Source organism: Pteronotus mesoamericanus, unplaced genomic scaffold, assembly GCF_021234165.1.
Source record: "Pteronotus mesoamericanus isolate MK-2021 breed Mesoamerican mustached bat unplaced genomic scaffold, CSHL_Meso_final scaffold_232, whole genome shotgun sequence".
NCBI classification, from domain to species: Eukaryota; Metazoa; Chordata; class Mammalia; order Chiroptera; family Mormoopidae; genus Pteronotus; species Pteronotus mesoamericanus.
In genome coordinates this window covers 14,399,034-14,420,866 of record NW_026555311.1, presented here as the reverse complement: position 1 = coordinate 14,420,866, position 21,833 = coordinate 14,399,034, and the positions used below count along the sequence as shown (strand labels likewise).

Here is a 21,833-nt window from a genome sequence, read left to right as displayed (position 1 = left end):
ACTACTGTGCTTACACTCCCTGATGGTGAAAGTTTCCAAAATACATCATCAGAAACCAGTGATCACTGTGTTGTGCATAATTAGGTTAAGTACTGTCAGCTCACTGGGTATCAATGAAATGACTTTATTTTTCCATTAATTGCTACCTATTATACTTTTCAAACTTTTGTGATTTCCTGCGTCTTAGCAGGCTCCCTTAATGATGCTCAGTTCAAATCTATAATTTGTCCATCAATATCAGTTGCTGAGACAGTATCATTTTGGTTAAGACTCAGTCTTACTTAAAAAAAAAAAAAAAGAAACTCTCAGAGGTATTGAAAGTGTAAAGGATAAAATTTGGAAGCTGTTCCAAACCTAGATAGGATTATGACTTTTTGCTTAGTTTTTGCTTTAGTTTGCTAAGCGTAAAAAAGATGCTCACCCTGTTTCCTGTTATACAGTGTGAAGAAGGCATACATTGTTCAAACTAGTCTTGATAAGTTTTTAAAGAAGTAAAACACTCCAGATATTTTAATGTTTTAACTTACAATGTACTAAACAGATATTAGTTTTACTTTTTTTTTTCAGTTCCCTGTATATTTGTAACCAATAGTAAGGGAGTTTTTAAGGTTTTGACAAAAAAAAAAAAATGTTTTAAAGGACATGTACCAATTATAATTTAAAAAATTTTATTTTTTAGTTATAGTTGACATTCAATATTTGTAATTTTTTGTACTGATTGTGAAGATTGCTTTCTGTACAATTGTGAAGGTTACAGCTTGCTTGGTCATTTTTGTAGTTCTAAATTACTATGCAAAGCAAGGACTGCTTGTATTAAAAACCAGTTTTATGGAGTTCTTCAAGACCATTCTGTGTATTACTTAGAAAAAGGAGCTTTAATATTGGGTTGTGGATGGAGGGCAGGCATGCCATGAACTCATGTCTTTATCAGGTTGTTACTTGGTTTAAAATCCTTTAATGGCTTTCTGTTTTTATTAGAATAGACCAGAATCTCTAACATGATCTGATCCCTGCCTATATTGATAGCTTTTGTCTTCAGCTTCTTCTGTTAGCACTGTGTATTATTTTTTCTTTTTTAGCCCTTGTGACTTAACCTATGTAGTTAATTATGTAATTAGCCATGTGGTATTTGTTTAGAGTGGGTCTGTATTGTTCACTGCTGAATGCTCTATACCTAGCACAGTGCTTTGATCATAATGTGGATTCTGTATTTGAATGAATACATAAATAAATAGAATTGTAAGCACATGTTTTTTGTACATGGATTTTTTTAGGAAGGGAATTATTTCCCCCCACCCCCCCAATATTCTAAGAAGATTCAGTGATCTAAAAATTGTAAGTATCACAGTACAGAAGTTGATACAGTGAAATGGATACTCAACCTAGATGGTATCATTACGCATTAAAGATGTTCACTTTCCAGTCTCAAATTGCATGTAAATATCTGGACATATATAGTATTACATATGGCCATGAGCAAGCTTTTAACATGTATATATTGTCTACAGAACATAAAATTCATTTTAAAAAACATTATCTGTGGGTTATATTAATAGAGCATTTAAGAAAATCTGTTGATTATTACATAACATATATAACAGCAGAACAGAGTTGCTGTTGAGTGGGAAATTGGCTACTTTGCAAATTTTATCTTCTTTTTTTGAGAATTTTTTTTATTGTTAATTCTGTTACAGTTGTCCCGTATGTTCCCCCTTTGCTCTCTTCTGCACTCCCACAGTCAGTCCCCACTCTGTTGTCCATGTCCATGGGTCATTCATACATGCTTTTTAACTGGTCCCTTCCCCTTTCCACCGTTGTGCCCCTACGCCCTCCTCTCTGATCATAGTCTGTTCCATGTTTCCATGCCTGTGGTTCTACTTTGTTTGTTAGCTTATTTTGTTCATTAGATTCCTCTTATGGGTGAGATAATACTATATTTGTCTTTCACTGACTGGCTTATTTCACTTAGCATAATATTCTTCAGTTCCATCTGTGCTGTGTCAAAATGTAGGAGTTTCTTCTTTCTTCCTGCTGCATAGTATTCCATTGTGTAAATGTACCACAGTTTTTTGATCCACTCATCTATTGGTGGGCACTTAGGCTGTTTCCAGCACTTGGCTATTGTAAGTAGCGCTGCTATAAACATAGGGGATGTATAAATTCTTTCGAATAGATGATTCGGGATTCTTAGGGTATATTCTTAACAATGAAATTGCTAGGTCAAAAGGCAGGTCCCTTTTTAGTTTTTTGAGGAAATTCCATACTGTTGTCCACAGCGGCTGCACCAGACTGCATTCCCATCAACAGTGCAGTAGGGTTCACTTTTCTCCACATCTTTACCAGTTCTTGTTTGTAAATTTATTAATGATGGCCATTCTGACAGGTGTGAGGTGATATCTCATTGTGGTTTTAATTTTCATCTCTCTGATGGCTAGTGATGTTGAACATCTTTTCATATGTCTTTGGGCCCTCTGTATGTCCTCCTTGGAGAAGAGTCTATTCAGGTCCCTTGCCCATTTTTTAATTGGATTTTTTGTCCGGGTGTTGAGTTGTATGAGTTACATATTTTGGAGCTCAGACCCTTGTTTGATGTATCATAGGCAAATGTGTTCTTTCATACAGTTAGTTCCCTTTTCATTTTGATGGTGGTTTCTTTAGTCATGCAGAAGCTTTTTAATTTTATGTAGTCACACTTGATTATTCTTTCCTTTATTTCCCTAGCCCCAGGAGCTAATACTGGCAAAGAATTACTATGTGGGATATCTGGAATTTTCCTGCCTGTTTTCTTCTGGGACTTTATGGATTCACAGATTATGTTTAGGTCTTTTATCAATTTTGAGTTTATTCTGGTGTATGGTGTAAGTTGGTGGTCTAGTTTCACTTTTTTGCATGTACCAGTGTCCAGCTCTACCAACACCATTTATTGAAGAGCTGATCTTTACTCCATTGTATGCTCATGACACCTTTGTCAAATATTAATTGACCACAGAGACTTGAGTTTATTTCTGGGCTCTCTATTCTGTTCATTGATCTGTGTGTCTGTTCTTATGCCAGCACCAGACTGTTCTGATTATAGTGGCTTTATAGTATAGTTTGATACCAGATATTGTGATCCTTCCTAATTGGTTCTTTTTCAAGATTGCTGAGGCTATTTGGGGTCTTTTTTTGGTTCCATATAAATTCTTGAAATATTTGTTGTAGATCTGTGAAACATGTCATCGGTATTTTAATAGGGATTACGTTGAATCTATAGATTGTGTTAGGTAGTATGGACATTTTAATGATGCTTATTCTTCTAATCTATGAACACGGTATATGCTTGCATCTATTTGTGTCTTCCTTAATTTCCTTCTTCAGTGTTCTCTAGTTTTCCAAGTACAGGTCTTTTACCTCCTTGGTTAAATTTATTCCTAGGTACTTTATTTTTCTGATTGCTATAGCAAATGGGATTTATTTCCTGATTTCTGATTCTGATATTTCATTGTTGGTGTACAAATATGCCTTCGATTTCTGAATATTGACTTTGTAACCTGCTATTTTGCAAAAGTCACTTATTAGGTTGAGTAGTTTTTGGTGGCGCCAATAGGATTTTCTCTGTACACTATCATGGCATATGGAAACAATTACAGTTTTACTTCCTCCTTTCTGATTTGGATGCCTTTTATTTCTTTTTCTTGTCTGATTGCTGGAGCTAGAACTTCCCATACTATGATGAGTAAGAGTAGTGAAAGTGGACACCACTGTCTTGTTCCTGATCTTAAGGGGAAAGCTTTTAATTTTTGTCCATTGAGTATATGTTAGCTGTAGGTTTTTCATTTCTGGCCTTTATTATGTTGAGGTATGCTCTCTCTATTCTCACTTTGCTGAATGTTTTTCTCATAAATGAGTGCTGGATTTTATCAAATGCTTTTTCAGCCTCAATTGATATGATCATGTGATTTTTGTCCTTCATTTTGTTTATGTGCTGTATTAGCATTATTGATTTGTGAATATTGAACCATCCTTCCATCCCTGGGATGAATCTCACTTGATCATGGTGTATGATCTTTTTAAAGTATTACTAAAACCAGATTGCCTGTATTTTGTTGAGGATTTTAGCATCTAATTCATTAGAGATGTTGGCCTGTAGTTTTTTTACTTTGAGTGTCTTTACCTGGTTTTGGAATTAGGATAATGCTAGCTTCATAAAAAGAGTTTGGGAGTCTTCCAAATATTTTGGAATAGTTTGAGAAGGAAAGGAGTTAGTTCTCCTTAAATGTTTGGTAAAATTCACTTGGGGAGCCATCTGGTCCAGGTCTTTGTGTTCCGGGAGTTTTTTTTATTATTGCTTCAATTTCACTAGTTGTTACCTGTCTATTCAGGCTTTACGATTCTTCTTGATTCAGTTTTGGAATTTCTGTGTTTCTAGAAATTGTGTCCATTTCATCAGGTTGTCCAATTTCTTGGCATGTAGTTGTTCATAGTAATTTCTTACAGCCCTTTGTATTTCTGTGCTATCAGTTGTAACTTCTCTTTCATTTCTGATTTTATTTATTTGTGTCTTCTTTTTTTTCTTGGTGAATCTTGTTAAAGGTTTGTCAATTTTGTTTATCTTTTCAAAGTTTCTCCTGGATTTATTGACCCTTTGAATTGTTTTTTACTCTCTAGTCTATGTCATTTAGTTCTGCTCTGATCTTATGTCCTTCCTTCTACTCCTCTGAGCTTTGTTTGTTGTTGTTCCTCTGGTTCTTGTAGATGTAGGGTTAGGTTGTTTATTTGACATATTCTGTCTTATTAAGGTAGGCCTGTATTATTCTGAACTTCCCTCTCAGGACTGTATTCACTGTATCCCATAGATTTTGGGTTGTATGTTCATTTTCACTTGTTTCCAGGTACTTTTTGATTTTTTCCCTTAATCTCATTGTTAACCCATTTATTATTTTATAACATTTTATTCAGTCTCCATGTATGTGAATATTTCTGAGTTTTTCCCTTGAAGTTGGTTTCTAGCCTCAAGCCACATGCTCGATATGATTTCAGTTTTCTTGAATTTGTTGAGGCTTGTTTTGTGTCCTACCATGTGACTTGTCTTTGAAAATGTTCCATGTGCGCTTGAAAAGAATGTAAATTTTGCTGCTTTTTGGTGCAAGGTTCTATATATGGCAATTAAGTCCATTTGATCTAGAGTGTTATTCAGTGCCACAATATCCTTGTTGATTTCTTTGTTTGGAAGATCTAGCCATTGTTGACAGTGGGATGTTAAGCCCCCTGTGATGACTGTGTTGTGGTTGATACCTTTCTTGAAGTCCTCCAAGATTTTCCTTATATATTTAGGTGCTCTTATGTTGGGTGCATTATGTTTACAAGGGTTACATCCTTTTTATGGACTACTCCCAGTGTTATGTAGTGACCTTCTTTGTCTGTTTTTATGGCCTTTGTTTGGAAGTCTATTTTGTCTGAAACAAGTATTGCTACTCTTGTTTTCTTTCCTGTCCATTTGCTTGGAATATTTTTTCCATCCCTTCAATTTCAGCCTGTGCACATCTTTCTTTTTGAGGTGGGCCTATTGTAGACAGCATATATGTGGGTTCTTTTCTTATCCATTCAGGTACCGTGTGTCTTTTGATTGGAGCATTTAATCCATTTACATTTAAAGTTATTATTGATAGGTACTTTCATTGCCATTTATTCCATACCTGTGTTCTTCTCTCCCTCTCTCTCTTATAGCAGTCCCGTTAGCATCTCTTGCAGTGCTGGCTTGGTGGAGATGTGCACTTTTAACCTTCTTTTGCGTGGGAAGCTCTTTATTTCATCTTTTATTTTAAATGAAAGCCTTCCTGGACAGAGTAGTCTTGGTTGTAGGTTCTTGCTTTTCATTACCTTGATTTTTTTCTTGCCAGTCCCTTGTGGCTTGTAGTGTTTCTGTTGAGAAATCAGCTGATAGCCTTTTTGGAGCACCTTTTTATGTTACTAGCTGTTTCTTGCTGCCTTTAAGATTCTCACTTTGTCTTTAAATTTTTCCATTTTAACTATGATGTGTCTTGGAGTGGACCTCTTTGGGTTCATCTTTATTGGGACCCTTGGTGCCTCCTGAAGTTGTGTGACTTTTTAGCACAGCAAGTTAGGGAAGTTTTTTGTCATTTAATCAAACAGATTTTCTATCCCTTGCTCCTTTCCTTCTCCTTCTGATATTCCTGTGATGCAAATTTTCTTACATGTTGTCCAGACTACTACTCCGAGTGTTATGTCAGTAACCTTCTTTGTCTATTTAAGCTTCCTTAAACAGTCCTCATTCTTTTTTAGTCTTTTTTTGTTTTGTTGCTCTGACTGGGTATTATTTTTCTACCTTGTCTTATAGCTTGCTGATTCGGTCCTCTACTTCATCTAGCCTGCTTTTGATTCCTCCTAGTGTATTTTTCATTTCATATATTGTATTCTTTATTTTTCCTGGTCCTCATTCATAGTTTCTATGTCCTTTTTTATGCTGCTGTGCTCCCCACTAAGTTCTTTGTTGCTCTCATAAAGTTTCTTGAAGTTCTCACTGATTTCCTTGAGCATCCATTTAACCATTATTTTGAATTCTGTGTCAGATAGATGCTTGCCTCAATTTCATTTAACTCTTTTTCTGGAAATTTCTCCATTCCTTTCAATTTAGAGTTCTTTCTTTGTTTCCCTATTTTAGGTGACCCTTTCTGTTTGTTTCTGTCTTCCTGTTTTAGGTGACTCTTTTTGTTTGTTTCTGCAGCTCAGATTGCACTGTTTTGTTAGGGGAGAAATGCCCAGAAATTTGTTTCTTCTCACCAGTGCAGTAAAGAATTACAGATCAGCGAGCCCCGTAGCATGCAGGCAGGGTTTACTGGTGATCTAATCTCATGGAAGAGAATGGGCCTAGTTAAGGTGAGGATGGAGGGGTGAAAGGCATACGTTCAGGGCAACACAGGGGAAGAGCTACGAAAGTAAGGATGGCCAAAGGCTGGGGTGGCAAGCGTGCGTGTGACCTGAGACCTGGCAGCCAGAGAGCCAAGAGTGCCAAGCCCCGGTCCTTTGTTCTGAGGAGTTATATAGTTTGCGGGATGGGGTGAAGAAGTTACATACTGATTGACAGGTAAACGTGGGCCACCTTTTGGCGGGTGTCGGGGTAGCATGAATACCCAAAGGCGTTAGTGAGCCTTTTCCTTTGGGCCTAAATGGGCCTTCTTTGGCCTTTCTGGCCTTGGGATGAAACCACAGTATCAAATACTTTCTTTCTCAGATAGTGGAGAAGATACATACTAATTTCAAGGACTGCCCTCCTCCCCTGTTAGCATGGTGTTTCCTGTCATGTTGGAATATTACCAGACCAGGCTTCGGACTGCTGAGTCAGTGGGCGAGACGTGTCTTCCTCCTCCCCATTGCCTTGGTTTGCTATCTGTCCTTCCTACCTAACACTTTGAGTGCCTGTCTTTGAGGAGTGGCCTTTTGTGGTAGGAGTTCGGTGGAGCACAGTGGTGCTGTCTCTTTGATCTCCTGACTTGGATGCTCTGAGGATGCCCTTTATTCAGTTTGGGTTCTTTTGTTGTACTTGGGCTTTGATTATTGATGACTTATCTCATTAGTGGGTTTTCCACTCCAGCTGACTGAGAGTCACACCGCCACCACATGTTGTATGCTGTTGCACAGGTGCTTGTTACCAAAGCAGTGCTACTCAGGGAACCAAGCCCACACCAGCAAAAATATCCCCCTGCCACATTAGCCATTTCAATAGCAAATGAGCAAAGATTTATAAAGATGGAAAGAGATTAAGAACGTTATAAGATAAAAAAAAAATGAGATGATTAAAGGGAAGAAAAATGATTTTGAGAGGGAAGAGAGAGGAAGAATAATAAGAGTATGGAGTAGAAGAAGGCAAAGAAAGGAAGAAAATAAAAATTTAAAATGTAAGTAAAAAAGGAAAGGGTGATGGAGTAAGAAAAGGGAAGAGTGTAATATGAGGTTTGAAATAAAATAAAGAGTAATAGTGAACCAATAGGAACAAAGCTGAAGAAAAACCACAACAGGGTCAATAACAATGACAGATGAGCAAAGATTAATAAAGGTGGAAAGAGATTAAGAACATTATAAGGAAGAGAAGAGAGAATATGAAATGTCTACAGTAAAGGAAAATGGTTTTGAGAAGATAGAAGGAGGAGCAATAATAAGAGTAAGGAATAGAACCCAGGCTAAGAAAAGGAAAAAATAAAATTGCAACTCAAGTAAGCAAGGGCCGGAAGAAAGCAAAATGGAGTAAGACAAGGTAAGGGCACCATGTAAGTAAGATATGAAGTAAAAATAAAATTTAAAAATATAAATAAAAAATGAAAAATAAAAGACAAAAAATAGTGAATTAGTTGGAATACACTTGAAGAAAATTAGGAACTATTAAAGAGCTATGTAAGAAAAAACAATAACAAATTCTGAAGAATGAGGTGGGATTCTTCTCAGCAGAGTTTGGTGTTTACCTTTTGTCTTCTGCGTCAGCCTCTGGCTTTTTATCAGCTCAAGGTCCAGAGGTGGCTCATCCAGCTTCTAACAGCACTGCATATACCGCCTTCTTCTGCTATTAGAGGGGGCTTCTGTTGTGCTCAGGTGGGTGGGACTCCTGGGTCTCCCCTGGCACTGTTCAGTCTTCTGGGAAAATTGTGGGTGTGTTCCCCTGCCCCTGCACCACCTGTGTAGTCTGTCCCAGCTTATTTCCAGTAATGTACAGTTTCTGATGGACTAGCTGTCTGTTGCAAGGGAGAGGCCAGTCTCTGTAAGAGGATCAGCGCTTTCCTGCTTGGTACTGATGGCAGCTCTGTGTGAGAGCTGAGGCTGTGCGGGGTCCTGATTCCCCTTTGCTGTACCAATTTCTGATCTCCCTGCCTTGCTGGCCTCAGTGGAATAGGGCCCTAGGAACCAGCATGTTTTGCCTCCCTAAGAAAAGTTCAAAATGAGTCCATTCAGAGATTATCTTCCTGCTTTTCTCCTGTGGCTGTGCACTCTGCTTGGGGTGTAGAGCCTGTCCTGCTTGTTCTGCCAATTCTGCAGGAGGTGGGGGCTGGTATTCCTTCCCTTCCCAGAGGTTTGATTTCTGCCGGGGAAGGGGTTCAGCCTGGCAGTAAATAACCTCAGGCGCTCAACTCCTGCCTCTCTAATACCCAGCCCACTGCCTTTGTAGTAGACACAGTCCTGAACTCTTAGCTTTGTGTAGCACCTGGCTTGCTAGTCATGTTGGTCTCAGACAGAAATCCCATTGCTGTGCAATTTTCTGATCTCCCTGCCCAGCTGTATCCAGTGGGAGCAAACCGCGCTTTCATTCTTCTGCCTTTGTTGGCAAGGCAGCTGCGCATGGGTCCCTGCGCAGAACACTTCAGCTCCCCTTTTTTAAAAAGTCTTTTGGTGGCACAACCACTGCATCACCAAGTCCCTGTCTGGCTTTCTGCTTATACCACCTCCAAAAATCCAGAAGTCTCTCATGGGCACGGCTGGCCGCAGCCTACCTCCACCCGACGCAGGTGCAGAGTCCCTCTCTTTCTCTCTGGCACTCTCTTGGTTGGCGTTTGGCACTGCAGCTGCTTGTGGTGTGTGGGTTCTGGGTCTCCCTGACCTCGCACATCCTCCCAAGTCGCTCCTGGCCTGGGTGTGTGGGCTCCCTGCTGGGGACTGGGATCCCCTGCCCTGGAAGGGGAAGGAGCCATAAAGCTGCGATTTGTAATCCATCTCTCTGCATCTACAGGAACCACACATGGGATGTTTCCCTCCCTTTTAACTTATACAGTCTCCTTACCGCCTGTTGTGAAGTTTCTTGGCTCAAAACTTCACATCAGCTAAGATACCATTATTGGTGGTTCGGCTTATTTGTCAGAAGATCAGCTGAGAATCCAAGTTGGGGGCTAGAGTCAGTGGCCTCAGCTTCTGCTTATTTGGCTACCATTTTCTCCCTACCTCTATCACCTATAATAAAATTGTAAATTTCTTTTTGTTTTAAAATACTGTGTTTTCTTAAAATATTGCTTAGTTGATTTTTTTCTAATTCGTTAATACTATAAACTTTTTAAAAGGGGTTTCTTTAACAGTGGGCATACATACGAGGTCTGTTCAGAAAAAAGTCCAGCCCTTGTTAATATAACGGGAATGGTTTGCATGACATTGATGTAACCTAGTAGCCAAGAAGAGTGGACTAAAATGTGCATGGGCGAACAATGGCAACTTCACTGTATAGTCAGTGGAGGCAGTAGACGCTGTTGAGTGAGCATGTGTACTGTGTGGCCCTTGAATTGAAAATGACTAAGTAGAGCAACGAATCTGCATCACATTTTGTGGTCAGCTTGAATATTCTTCTGTGGAAACTATTCAGGTGATTGAGAAGGCCACAGCTATGGGCAACTGGTGATTGGCAGCTTCATCAGGACAGCATGCCCACTCATGCATCATGTCTCGAGCAGAGATTTTTGGTGAAACATCAAGTCATCCAGGTGACTCAGCCTTCCTACAGCTGGGATTGAGATCCCTGTGACTTCTGGCTTTTTCAAAAACTAAAATCACCTTTGAAAGTGAAGAGATTTCAGACCATCCATGAGATTCAGGAAAACAGAATGGGGCAGCTGATGGCGAGTGGAAGAACTGTGTGAGGTCCCAAGGTGCCTACTTTGAAGGGGACTGAAGCTTCATTGTCCTATGTACAGTGTTTCTTGTGTCTTCTTCAATAAATGTCTCTATTTTTCACATTATGTGGCTGGAAACTTTCCAGACAGACCTTGTATGTTAAAAAATATTTTACATTATATTGAATCTTAATTTGCAGTAAGGTAATTTAAATGCTTCTTAGTTCCATTTATGCTTACTGTCACAATGTCCATAATTAATTAAAATGATTTTTGTAAGTTTTTAGTTGGTGGTTCAAATTATTTCACACACCTAGTTAAATGCTTCTCACTTATAAATCCCCTCCCCCCTTTCCTATTTCCCATTCTTTTAACAGTTTCCTTTGGTTGCTTACTGATTCATCTCCAAAGTCTTCCACAAGTGTATAGAACTCCTCTCAATACTTTTAAATGCATTTAAATGCATTTGACATTTAATCAGTTTTATCTTGGAAATGTCTCTCTTGGAACCATCTGAACTCCAGCCAGAACTTCTTGCTGCCTGGGCTTGCTACATAGTATTCATCCTTATATCTCTCTTCAGACATCATCCCAGAGATACCCTTTACGTCTCCATTGTGTTGTCTATAACATATTTTCTTCTTTCTCGGTTTATTCTTATGTTTTATATAATATAATTGTAGCTTCTCGAGAAAGATTGTATGGGAGGTAAGTTTTGAGACTATATACCTGAAAATTTCTTCTTGTGCCCTGACACTTGAATTTCAGTTTGCGAATAGAATTCCAGTTTGGAAGTGGTTTTCTCAGAATTTTTATGTTATGAAAGTCCGATGTCACTGGGATTCATAATCTTTTGCATATTATTTCTTACATTTTCTCTGTAAGCTTATTGGATCTTCTCTTGTTCATGGTATTATGAAATTTCATAGTGTAATGCCTTGGGCAAGTTGATTTTCATCCTTCGATGGTCTTTTCCATCTGGAAACTCCTGTCTTTCAGTTATGGAAAACTTTGTGTTGTTTCTTTAATTGCTCCTCTCCATTTTCTTTCTGAAATTTCCTTATTCAGATGTTAGACTTGTTGGTTTAGTCCTCTGTTTCAAAAATACCATCTCTTTATTTTTAACTTTTTGTAATTTTGCTCACCATTTGGGGGAGATTTTTCCTAACTTTATTTTGAGATACTCATTTCTAGTGCCATTTTAGCATTTCTAATAACTTGTCATCTCTTCCATAATTACTTGTAAAATGGGATTACAGGCTTGTGAAGCTGAGAAGTATCTAAAAGGTCATCTACGTTAACCCTGCTCTGTCCAGATGTCACCTCTATATTGTTCTTGACATAGTTTTTTTTTTCATTTCTCATGGTCTTCTGCTTCTTTGTATTCTAATTTCAGTGATGGCAGGAGAAAAGGTATTGACAGGCTGAGGGTACGAACTTTGCCAGTGCTTACCTAACAATTGGACTAGTGTAGGATTTTGGGTAAGGAGGTGTATGTGTTGGGCTAAGAATCGGTCCTTAATTTTTTCAGGGAAGACTAATCAGAGTGGTGCTACAATGTTGGTTGCTAGATCCTACCTAAGAGATGTGTAAACCACTTTAGCCTTACATAGTTCTCAGTGGACAGACATTTAGTTGGTTTGTTCTAAGTAGACATGAAAATGAATTGGAAATTGTACCAAGTGTAGTTGGTATAGTTTGGGTAAGGAAACATTACAGTTAAGGCTATGAAGTGAAGAGGAGTGGTGCCCCTCACATTCTGCTGTGGTGGGATTTTGCCTCTGAGCCTGAGAGACTCTTAAACTGAAGTTCTACAACCTACTTTGAACTTCTCCTTTTACTTCTTTTCTTCTCCCTCTCTTATCTTTCCTTTACTGCCATAAACATCTTTGCAATAGACTAGCCTGGAAGAAGGAAAAAAGTGAAAATCCAGTGTGCCATATCCTTTTTGCCAGTCATATCTGTGATGAGGAATATCTTGGAAAGGGAAGGAAAAAAAAGTTGAAATTGCTGGCTGAAGTTAGGTTTCTTGCAGTAAGTCATGTGCCTTTGCCCCCATTTATAAGTAACCATGAATAATTGGGAGTTGACTCCATAAATATGTACAAGTAAGTGGAAAAAGCATCAGAAAGACTGTAATTAGTTCACCCCGTTTTAGTGTAGTCATTAATTCAATTCATTCTTCAGTGTGCCCTGATGTCTGGCCAGTTACTGTATTAGTTTCCTGTGACTGCTGTAGCAAATCACTACAAATTGAGTGGCTTAAAACAACAAATTTATGCTCTCACAGTTCTGGAATCCAGAAGTCAAAAATCAGCTTCATTGTTCGTAAATCAAGGTGGTGGCAAGGCTGTGCCCCATCCAGAGGCTTTACTGCATGACTCCAGTCTCTGTCTAGAGTCATTAGGGACTCAGGCCTCTTGGGGTGTGCGTGTTGCTTTGTCAGGCTGCATCTCCCTGTTTGAAGCCAGAGAAAGAGCGAAGAGTAGAAAATAGTGACTGTTTTCTAAGAAGCTTTCCAGGAGCCGTGCCCAACAACTAGACTTACATTTTGATGTACTGACTAGATCTCATACCTGTATAAGTAAGGAGCCTGGGAATGTTTTTAGCAGGGCACATTACAACTCACTAGGAGAATTCTGTTGGTGTTAAGGAAAAGGGAGAATGGCTATAGAGCAGGCAGCTTGCAGTCTGTCCCAGTAAGTAATGAACACAGTTTACATTTCCACCTACAATTAGAAGACTTTTGTGTATGTGATCATGTTGATCTTTATTCATTCTCCAACATATATTGAGGAAACCTGTTCAGTTCCAGGCATAGTGATAAGCACTGGGATGTCAAGGGCTCCCATAGATTGATATTTGCTGTGTCCTAGACACTTTGTCACTACTAAATAGGTCATTTACACCATTTCTTGTAGTCTGCTATGTTATCTTCTGGAGATATCAACCCCACTTTATAGGTGGGGCAACTGAGGATCCATGAGAATGGTTAATATCATTTTCTAGATTTAATGATACTGTTGTAGAGCTTGCAACCCTGTATCTAATACATGGGCGAGCTTAATCGCACCTACATTTTCTGGTTATAAGTTTAGTGCTGAATTGATGCTTTGAATTGCATACACACACACATACCCTTCATACTTACCCATCCACACATTGTAAAGCAGTTAGAAAGCATCATTTCTACAGTGGTAATGTGGGTTTGAGTCTTAGTTCTGCCAGGTATGGTTCTGTTATGTGGTTGTCAAGCTTCTTTCTACTTCAGTGTTATCATTTTTAAAATGGGGATAATGTCCTCTGCCTTGCAGAATTTTTGTGAGGATAAAATGAGATACTGGTGTGCAGTGCACCTATTCAATAAACAGTGGCTTATGGTTATTTTCGTATTATAGATCAACATTGACTTTTTCTTTCTTATTCTGTAGTAGATGTGGTAATACTTATGAAATCGCTTATTTTAGTTCTTTGGACTTTTCAGTTAATCAGAGTAGCCCTCTCAGTGGCATAAATATTTGTTTTTCTACCAATTTCCTATAACTCTGGGATGAAGAGAAACTAGTTGAGTGGTTTTTGTCATTTGACAATAGGTAGGGATAATTTTTTTCCTTCCTGTAGCTGCCATAACAAATTACCACCAATCTGATGGCGTAAAGCAACAGATTTATTATCTTACAGTTCTGTAGGTCAGAAGTCTGACACAGGTCTCAGGTATTGGGAGGTAAGCATTCCTTTCTGGAAACTCTAGGGAGACTCTGTTATTTGCCCTTCTCAATTTCCAGAGGCTGCCTATATTCCTTGGCTCATGGTCCCCTTCCTGTATCGTCAGTGTCAGTAATGTAATTATATCTCTGACCTGACTTCTATCATTTCATATTTCTCCGACTCCTAACTCCCTCTTCTACCTTTTTAAAGATACTTGTGATTACATTGGATAAATGTGATTACATTTAGATAAGACAATATAATCTCCCCATCTCAAGGTGAGCTGGTTAGCAACTTTAATTCCCCTTTATTGTGGTCATAACCTGACATAGTCGAAGGTTTTGAGGATTAGGACATGAACATCTTTGGGGCACCATTTTTCTGTCCACCACCTCTCCCATCCTCCCCAAAAGACTGAACTCGGTTTTAGCTTCAAAAATGAAAAAAATTAAGGATGTCATGGATAGCTGTTTATACATTTGAAGTCTATTGACGTTGTAGCAGGAGGAAATAGATATGACCTGGGTTTTCTTGACTTAACTGCTGCAAGCTGTGAGTATACAAGGTGAGTAAAGGGGAAATAGTGGAGATCCTGGCCCTGGAGGGAAAAATTAATCTCTCAGAGGCCTGGGGTAAAACTAGGGAGAGTAGCCTAGCATCATTGGTGTGATGTGCTCTGATTTCTACATAATCCTAGGGATGCTTTATTTTCTATTTTTTCTTAGCTTTTATCTATGACTTACTCGTTTATGTTTGCAATGTCAAAACATTCGTAGGACTTCGTGAATTTTCTTAGTATTTGTAATGATTTACATTAGTGCCCCCTTATCTGCAGAGGATATGTTCCAAGATCTCCAGTAGATGCCTAAAACCGTGGATAATACTGAACCCTACCTATACTATGTTTTTTCTAATACATATATACTCATGATAAATTTATGGTTTCTCTTTGGCATATTCAAATTGCTAGCATCCCTCTTGTGCTTTGGAGCCATTATTAAGTAAAGTAAGGGTAACTTCACGCAATTACTGTGATACTGTGATAGTCAATATGAGAACTGAGACAGCCACTGAGTTATTAACAGGTGAACAGTGTGGATATACTGGACACAGGGATGATGCATGTCCTCGGTGGGACTGCACAGGATTTCATCGTGCTACTCAGAGTGGAGCACAATTAAAAACTTAAAAATTGTTTTATTTCTGGAATTTTTTCACTTAATGTTTTTGGACTGCAATTGACTGCGGGCAGCTGAAACCCAGAAAGTGAAACTGTAACAAGGGGCACTACTGCATATGAGTAATTTTAAATTCTTTGAAGGAGAGACTCTAAAAATCAAAGCATAAATAATATATATTGCTTGAGTTTGTTATTTTAATTGAATTTATTACTTTGAACTTATTTTTTCAGTTCAGTGCTTCTTGCTGGTATCCAAAATATGTTACATGAACATATTTTCCTAAATGCTAAATGGAAAGCTTAGTCTTTCTAGTCATTCAGCCGTTTGACTTATCAGCAAGTACTTGCTGAAGCTTTGTCATGTGCCAGGCCCTCCACCCGGCTCTGGGGGCATATTGGTAAACTTGACACGGACACTTCCTCCATGGAGCTCAGTCTGGTAGGGCTGTCAGCACGTAGTGAACAAAGTGGGTATGACACAGAATCCAGCTACTATGAGTAATAGAAGAATCTGCACCATTTTCCTTGTCTTTTTTAAAAATGATTAATTGGCTCATGATATTAAAAAGTACGTCAAAATAATTTGGTTATATAAAATTGAAATGTTAACTATGATTGCTATTTACAATACAGGCTAATGTTTCTTGTTTATTTGAAGTAATCTAAAGTTTAGGTTGCTTTTTGAAATGAATTTTTAAGCAGGTGTCATTTCTTGAACTTTTCTCAACATTTAGTGAAGTCAGAGATTTGTCTTTTGCAAATGGAATTCTTAATAACTGTTCCTTATATACATCATTCCTTAATATGTTTCTAATTAAGGAAGTTCTGACACTAATTTTCATGTTTACTCTTTTAGGAATGTTTTAAAGGAAGTTGGGCTACTCACAAGTTACTACATAAGAAAGCAAGTAAGTGAAATCACACATCTCTCTACCATATGTCTTAGAAGTGGCTTTTGAGCAGAAGACAAGAATTCTTTCAGTTCTGAAAGTGTGTGTTTGAATATTCAAAAAGTGCATATTTGAATATTCTGAGTGTAAAACCCAAAAGTTAGAATTTGAACATATTTTTTTTCCTTGTGGTGTGTAATCATGTAAATAAAATGTGGCTGAGTAATGTCTTTGTTGATCTTTTATGACACGTGACATGAAAACACAAAATGGTTGCTGGGAACGATGGATCTCGCTTGGGCAATACTCGAAAAGTCTTCATCTTTTGGCACCCTCTTTCCTTTGCTAGAAATGTTTCTACCTTGTAGGCTTCATTTAGTCTGATCCCTTATTTTTGTTTAGTTTGCATTTCAATGGCTTCTCAACTCAAAAGTACATTACTTTGGTTTTTGGGGGTTTTTTTTTTTTTTTTTGTCCTTTAATATTATTACTTGCTATCTAATGTTTAGTTCTTTTTTTTTACTTTTAAAAAAAGATTTTATTTATTTACTTTTAGAGAGAGGGGAAGAGAGGGAGAGAAACATTAGTGCGAGAGAGAAACATTGATTCATTGCCTCTTGTACATGCCCTGACTGGTGACCAAACCTGAAACCCAGGCATGTGCCCTGACCAGGGAATGGAACTGGTAACCTTTCACTTTGCAGGATGAAGCCCAACCAATGGAGCCATACTGGTTACGGCTAATTTGCTCTTTGGAAGTTACTTTGTGACACCACAAAAGTGAAACTACTAGCTGCTACTTAGCTATTGCTGTCACTCACAGGGATATGTCTTCGATTGAAATGGCCTTTTCCGTTCTAGCTGTTGATCTTGGAAATCCATGTCATTATTGTGCCTGGCTTATGGCAGGCAATCCATCACAATTACCTGAAAATTGACAAGGGGTCTCTGTTCTTATGGCATTGTCATCCTGATGGATGAAGGCTTGGTAGATAGCACGTGGTCTTTCCTATGAGAGTTCTGTTTCAGTTTACTGATCTTGGCGTTTTCTTTCCTCCCTCCCTATTGTTCAAATACATTTGTCTCCATTTTCCTGCCACCACTTTCCCCTGCCCCACTTTGGCTTTGTCCATGGGTCCTTTATGCATGTTCCATGATTTGACCCTTCCCCTTCCTTTCCCCTGTACCCTGCCCTCCTTCCCTCATGCCACTGTCAGTTTTTTATCTTTCAATGTTGCTGGTTGTATTTTCCTTGTTTGTTTGTTTTCTTGATTAGGTTCCACTTATAGGTGAGATCATATGGTATATGTCTTTCACCCCCTGGCTTATTTCACTTAGCAAATGCTCTTTTGTTCCATCCATGCTGTCGCAAAGAGTAGGAGCTTTTTCTTTCCTTCTGCTGCGTAGTATTCCATTGTGTAAATGCACCATAGTTTTTTGATCCACTCATTTACTGATGGGCACTTAGGTTGCTCCTAGCACTTGGCTATTGTAAATTGTGCTGCTATGCACATTGGGGTGCATAGATCTTTTGAATTGGTGTTTTGGAATTCTTAGGGTATAATCCCAGCAGTGGAATCGCTGGTTCAAAAGGCAGTTCCATTTTTAGCTTTTTGAGGAAATTCCAAACTTTTCCACAGTAGCTGCACCAGTCTGCATTCCTACCGACAGTGCACTATGGTTCCCTTTTCTCCACAGCCTTGCCAGCACCTGTTGTTTGTTGATCTGTTTATGATGGCTATTATGACCGGTGTGAGGTGGTATCTCATTGTGGTTTTAATTTACATTTCTCCGATGGCGAGTGATGATGAGCATCCTTTCATATGTCTCTGGGCCCTGTGTGTGTCCTCCTTGGAGAAGTGTCTGTTCAGGTCCTTTGCCCATTTTTTACTTGGATTGTTTATCTTCCTGGAGTGGAGTTGTGTGAGTTCTTTAGATTATTTTGAGATCATACCCCTGTCCGAGGTATCATTAGCAAATACATTTTCCAATACAGTTGTTTCCCTATTCATTTTGCTGATGATTTCTTTAGCCATGCAGAAGCTTCTTCTTTTGATGAAGTCCCGTTTGTTTATTCTTTCCTTTATGTCCCTTGCTCTAGGGGACATATCTGTGAAAATATTACTGCGTGGGATATCTGAGAGTTTCCTGCCTATGTTCTCCTCTATAACTTTTATGGTGTCATGACTTATATTTAAGTCTTTTATCCATCTTGAGTTTATTTTTGTGTATGGTATAAGTTGGTGGTTGAATTTCATTTTTTCTATGTAGCTGTCCAGCTCTCCTAACACCATTTGTTGAAGAGGCTGTTTTTACTCCATTTTATGCATCTGCCCCCTTTGTCAAATACTAATTGACCGTAGAGACATGGGTTTATTTCTGGGCTTTCTATTCAGTTCCGTTGATCTCCGTGTCTGTTCTTATGCTAGTACCAGGCTGTTTAGATTACAGTGGCCTTGTAATATAGTTTGTCATCAGGTATTGTGATCCCTTTTACTTTGTTCTTCTTTTTCTAAATTGCTGCAGCTATTCGGGTTCATTTATGGTTTCATATAAGTTTTTTGAATATTCTCTGTGAAATATGTCATTGGTATTTTAATAGAGATTGAATTTAATCTATAAATTGCTTTGGGTAGTATGGACATTTTGATGATGTTAATTCTTCCAATCCATGAACACGGTATATGCTTCCATTTATTTGTGTATTCCTTAATTTCTTTCTTCAGTGATGTATAGTTTCCTGCGAAAAGGTCTTTCACCTCCTTGGTTAAGTTTATTCCTAGGTACTTCATTTTTCTTGTTGCTATAGCAAATGTCATTTGTTTCCTGATTTCTGACTCTGATGTTTCATTGTTGGTGTACAAAAATGCCTTCGATTTCTGAAAATGACTTTGTATCCCACTGTTGTGCCAAATTCACTTAATAGGTTGAATAGTTTTTTGGTGGGCTCTACGGGGTTTTCTATGTATCATGTCATCTACAAACAATGACAGTTTTACTTCCTCCTTTCCAATTTGTATACCTTTATTTTCCTTTTCTTGTCTGACCGCTCTCACTAGGACTTCTAAACTATTTTGAATAGGAGTGGTGAAAGCAGGCATCCTTGTCTTGTTCCCAATCTTAGTGGGAAAGCTTTTAGTTTTTGCCCATTGAGTACGATGTTGGCTGTAGGTGTTCATGTATGGCCTGTATTATGTTGAGATATGCCCCCTTTATCCCACTTTGCTGAATGTTGTTTTTATCGTAGGTGGGTGCTGTACCTTATCAAATGCTTGTTCCTTATCTATTCATATGGTCGTGTGGTTTTTGTCTTTCCTTTTTCTCATGTGATGTACTATGTTTATTGATTTGTGAATATTGAGCCATCCCTGCACCCCTGGGATGAATCCCACTTGATCATGGTAGATGATCTTTTTAATGTATTGCTTGATGCAGTTTGCAAATATTTTGTTGAGAATATTAGCGTCTATGTTTATCAGCTATATTGGCCTGTAGTTTTCTTTCTCTGTTGTGTCTTTACCTAGTATTGGGATTAGGATGATGCTAGCCTCATAAAAAGAGTTTTGGAGTCTTCACTCTTCTTGGATTTTTTTTGAACTAGTCTGAGGAGGACAGGGGTTAGCTCTTCATTAAATATTTTGTAAAATTCTCCTGTGAAACCATCCAGTCCAGGGAGTTTTTTGATTACTGCTTCAATTTTACCAGCGTTTATCAGTCTGTTCAGGCTTTCTGCTTCTTTTTCATTCAGTGTTGGAAGATTATATTTTCTACAAATTTGTCCATTTCACCAAGGTTTTCAAATTTCTTGGCATGTAATTGTTCACAGTAATTTCTTACAATCCTTTGTATTTCTGTGATATCATTTGTAATCTCTCCTCTTTCATTTCTGATATTATTTATTTGGGTCCTTTCCCTTTTTTTCTTGATGAGAGTTTTGTCCTGCTTAAAGTTTTGTCCATTTTGATTTTCTTTTCAAAGGATCAACTCCTGAATTTATTGATCCTTTGAATTGTTCTTTTAGTCTCTGTGTCATTTGGTTCTGCTCTAATCTTGATTATTTCCTTCCTTCTACTCACTCTGGGCTGTGTTGATTGTTGTTTCTCCTGTTCTTGGAGACATAGGGTTAGGTTGTTTATTTGAAATGTTTCTGTCTTTTTTAGGTAGGCCTGTATTGCTATGAACCTCCTCTCAGGACCGCCTTCACTGTGTCCCATTGGTTTTGGACTGTTGTGTGTTTTCATTTGTCTCCAGAAACTTTTTGATTTCTTCATTGATCTCATTATTGATTCATTCATTGTTTAATAGCATGCTATTCAGTCGCCATGTGTTTAAATGTCTTTGAGTTTTTTCCTTGAGATTGGTTTCCAGTTTCAAGTCCTTGTGGTCCAAGAAAATGCTTGTTACGATTTCAGTTTTCTTGAATTTGTTGAGGCTTGCTTTGTGTTTTACCATGTGGTTTATCTTAAAAATGTTCTATGTGCATTTGAAAAGAATGTGTAATTTGGTTCTTTGGGATGAAAGGTTTTGTATATGTCAGTTAAGTCCATTTAATCTAATGTGGTGTTCAGTGCCACAATATCCTTGTTGATGTTTTGTTTGGAAGATTTATCCATTGTTTACAGTGCCATGTTGAAATCCCGTACTATCAGTGTGTTGCTGTCTGTATCTTTCTTGAAGTCCTCCAAGATTTTCTTTATATATTTGGTGTTCCTATGTTGGGTGCATATAGGTTTACAGTGTTTATGTCTTCTTGATGGATTCTTCCTTTGAGTGTTATGAGGTGTCCTTCAGGGTCTCTTTTTATGGCTTTTGTTTTGAAATCTATTTTGTCTGATGTAAGTATTACCACCCCTACGTTTTTTTCCTGCCCTTTTGCTTGGAATATTTTTTTCCATGCCTTTACTTTCAGTCTGTGGAGGTCCTTTTCTCTGAAATGGGTCTCTTGTAGGCAGCATATGCATGGGTCATGTTTTCTTATCCATTCAGCTATCTTATGTCTTTTGATTGGGACATTTAATCCATTTACATTTAAAGTTATTATTGGTAGGTACTTACTCATTTTTTTCCCTTCGTATCTGTGTTCCTCTGTTTCTCACTCTTTTTCTTCATCTTCTTAAAGCAGTGCCTTTAATGTATCTTGCAATGCTGATTTGGTGGAGGTATATTCTTTTAGCCTTCTTTTGTCTGGGAAACTCCTTGTTTCGCCTTCCATTTGAATTGAGAGCCTTGCTGGGGAGAGCAGTCTTGGTTGCAGGCCTTTGCTTTTCATGACTTGGAATATTTGTTGCCATTCCCTTCTGGCTTGCAGGGTTTCTGTTGAGAAGTCAGCTGCTAGCCATACTGGGGCTCCCTTATATGTTTCTACCTATTTCTCCCTTGCTGCCTTTAGGATTCTCTGTTTTTCTTTGATATTTGCCATTTTAATTATGCTGTGCCTTGGAGCGGGCATCAGTGGGTTCTTCTTGAATGGAATCC

At 38.2% G+C, this 21,833-nt stretch overlaps 1 protein-coding gene across 1 annotated transcript in view; it reads left to right on the top strand.

Annotated features, from left to right (window-relative positions):
• Positions 1-21,833, top strand: part of METAP1 (methionyl aminopeptidase 1) — a 92,388-nt gene that overhangs the window by 32,444 nt on the left and 38,111 nt on the right. Inside the window, exon 2 of the mRNA XM_054591703.1 lies at positions 16,325-16,376. Within this exon, the coding sequence (XP_054447678.1) occupies positions 16,325-16,376 (52 nt within the window). The remainder of the gene's footprint in view (positions 1-16,324; positions 16,377-21,833) is intronic.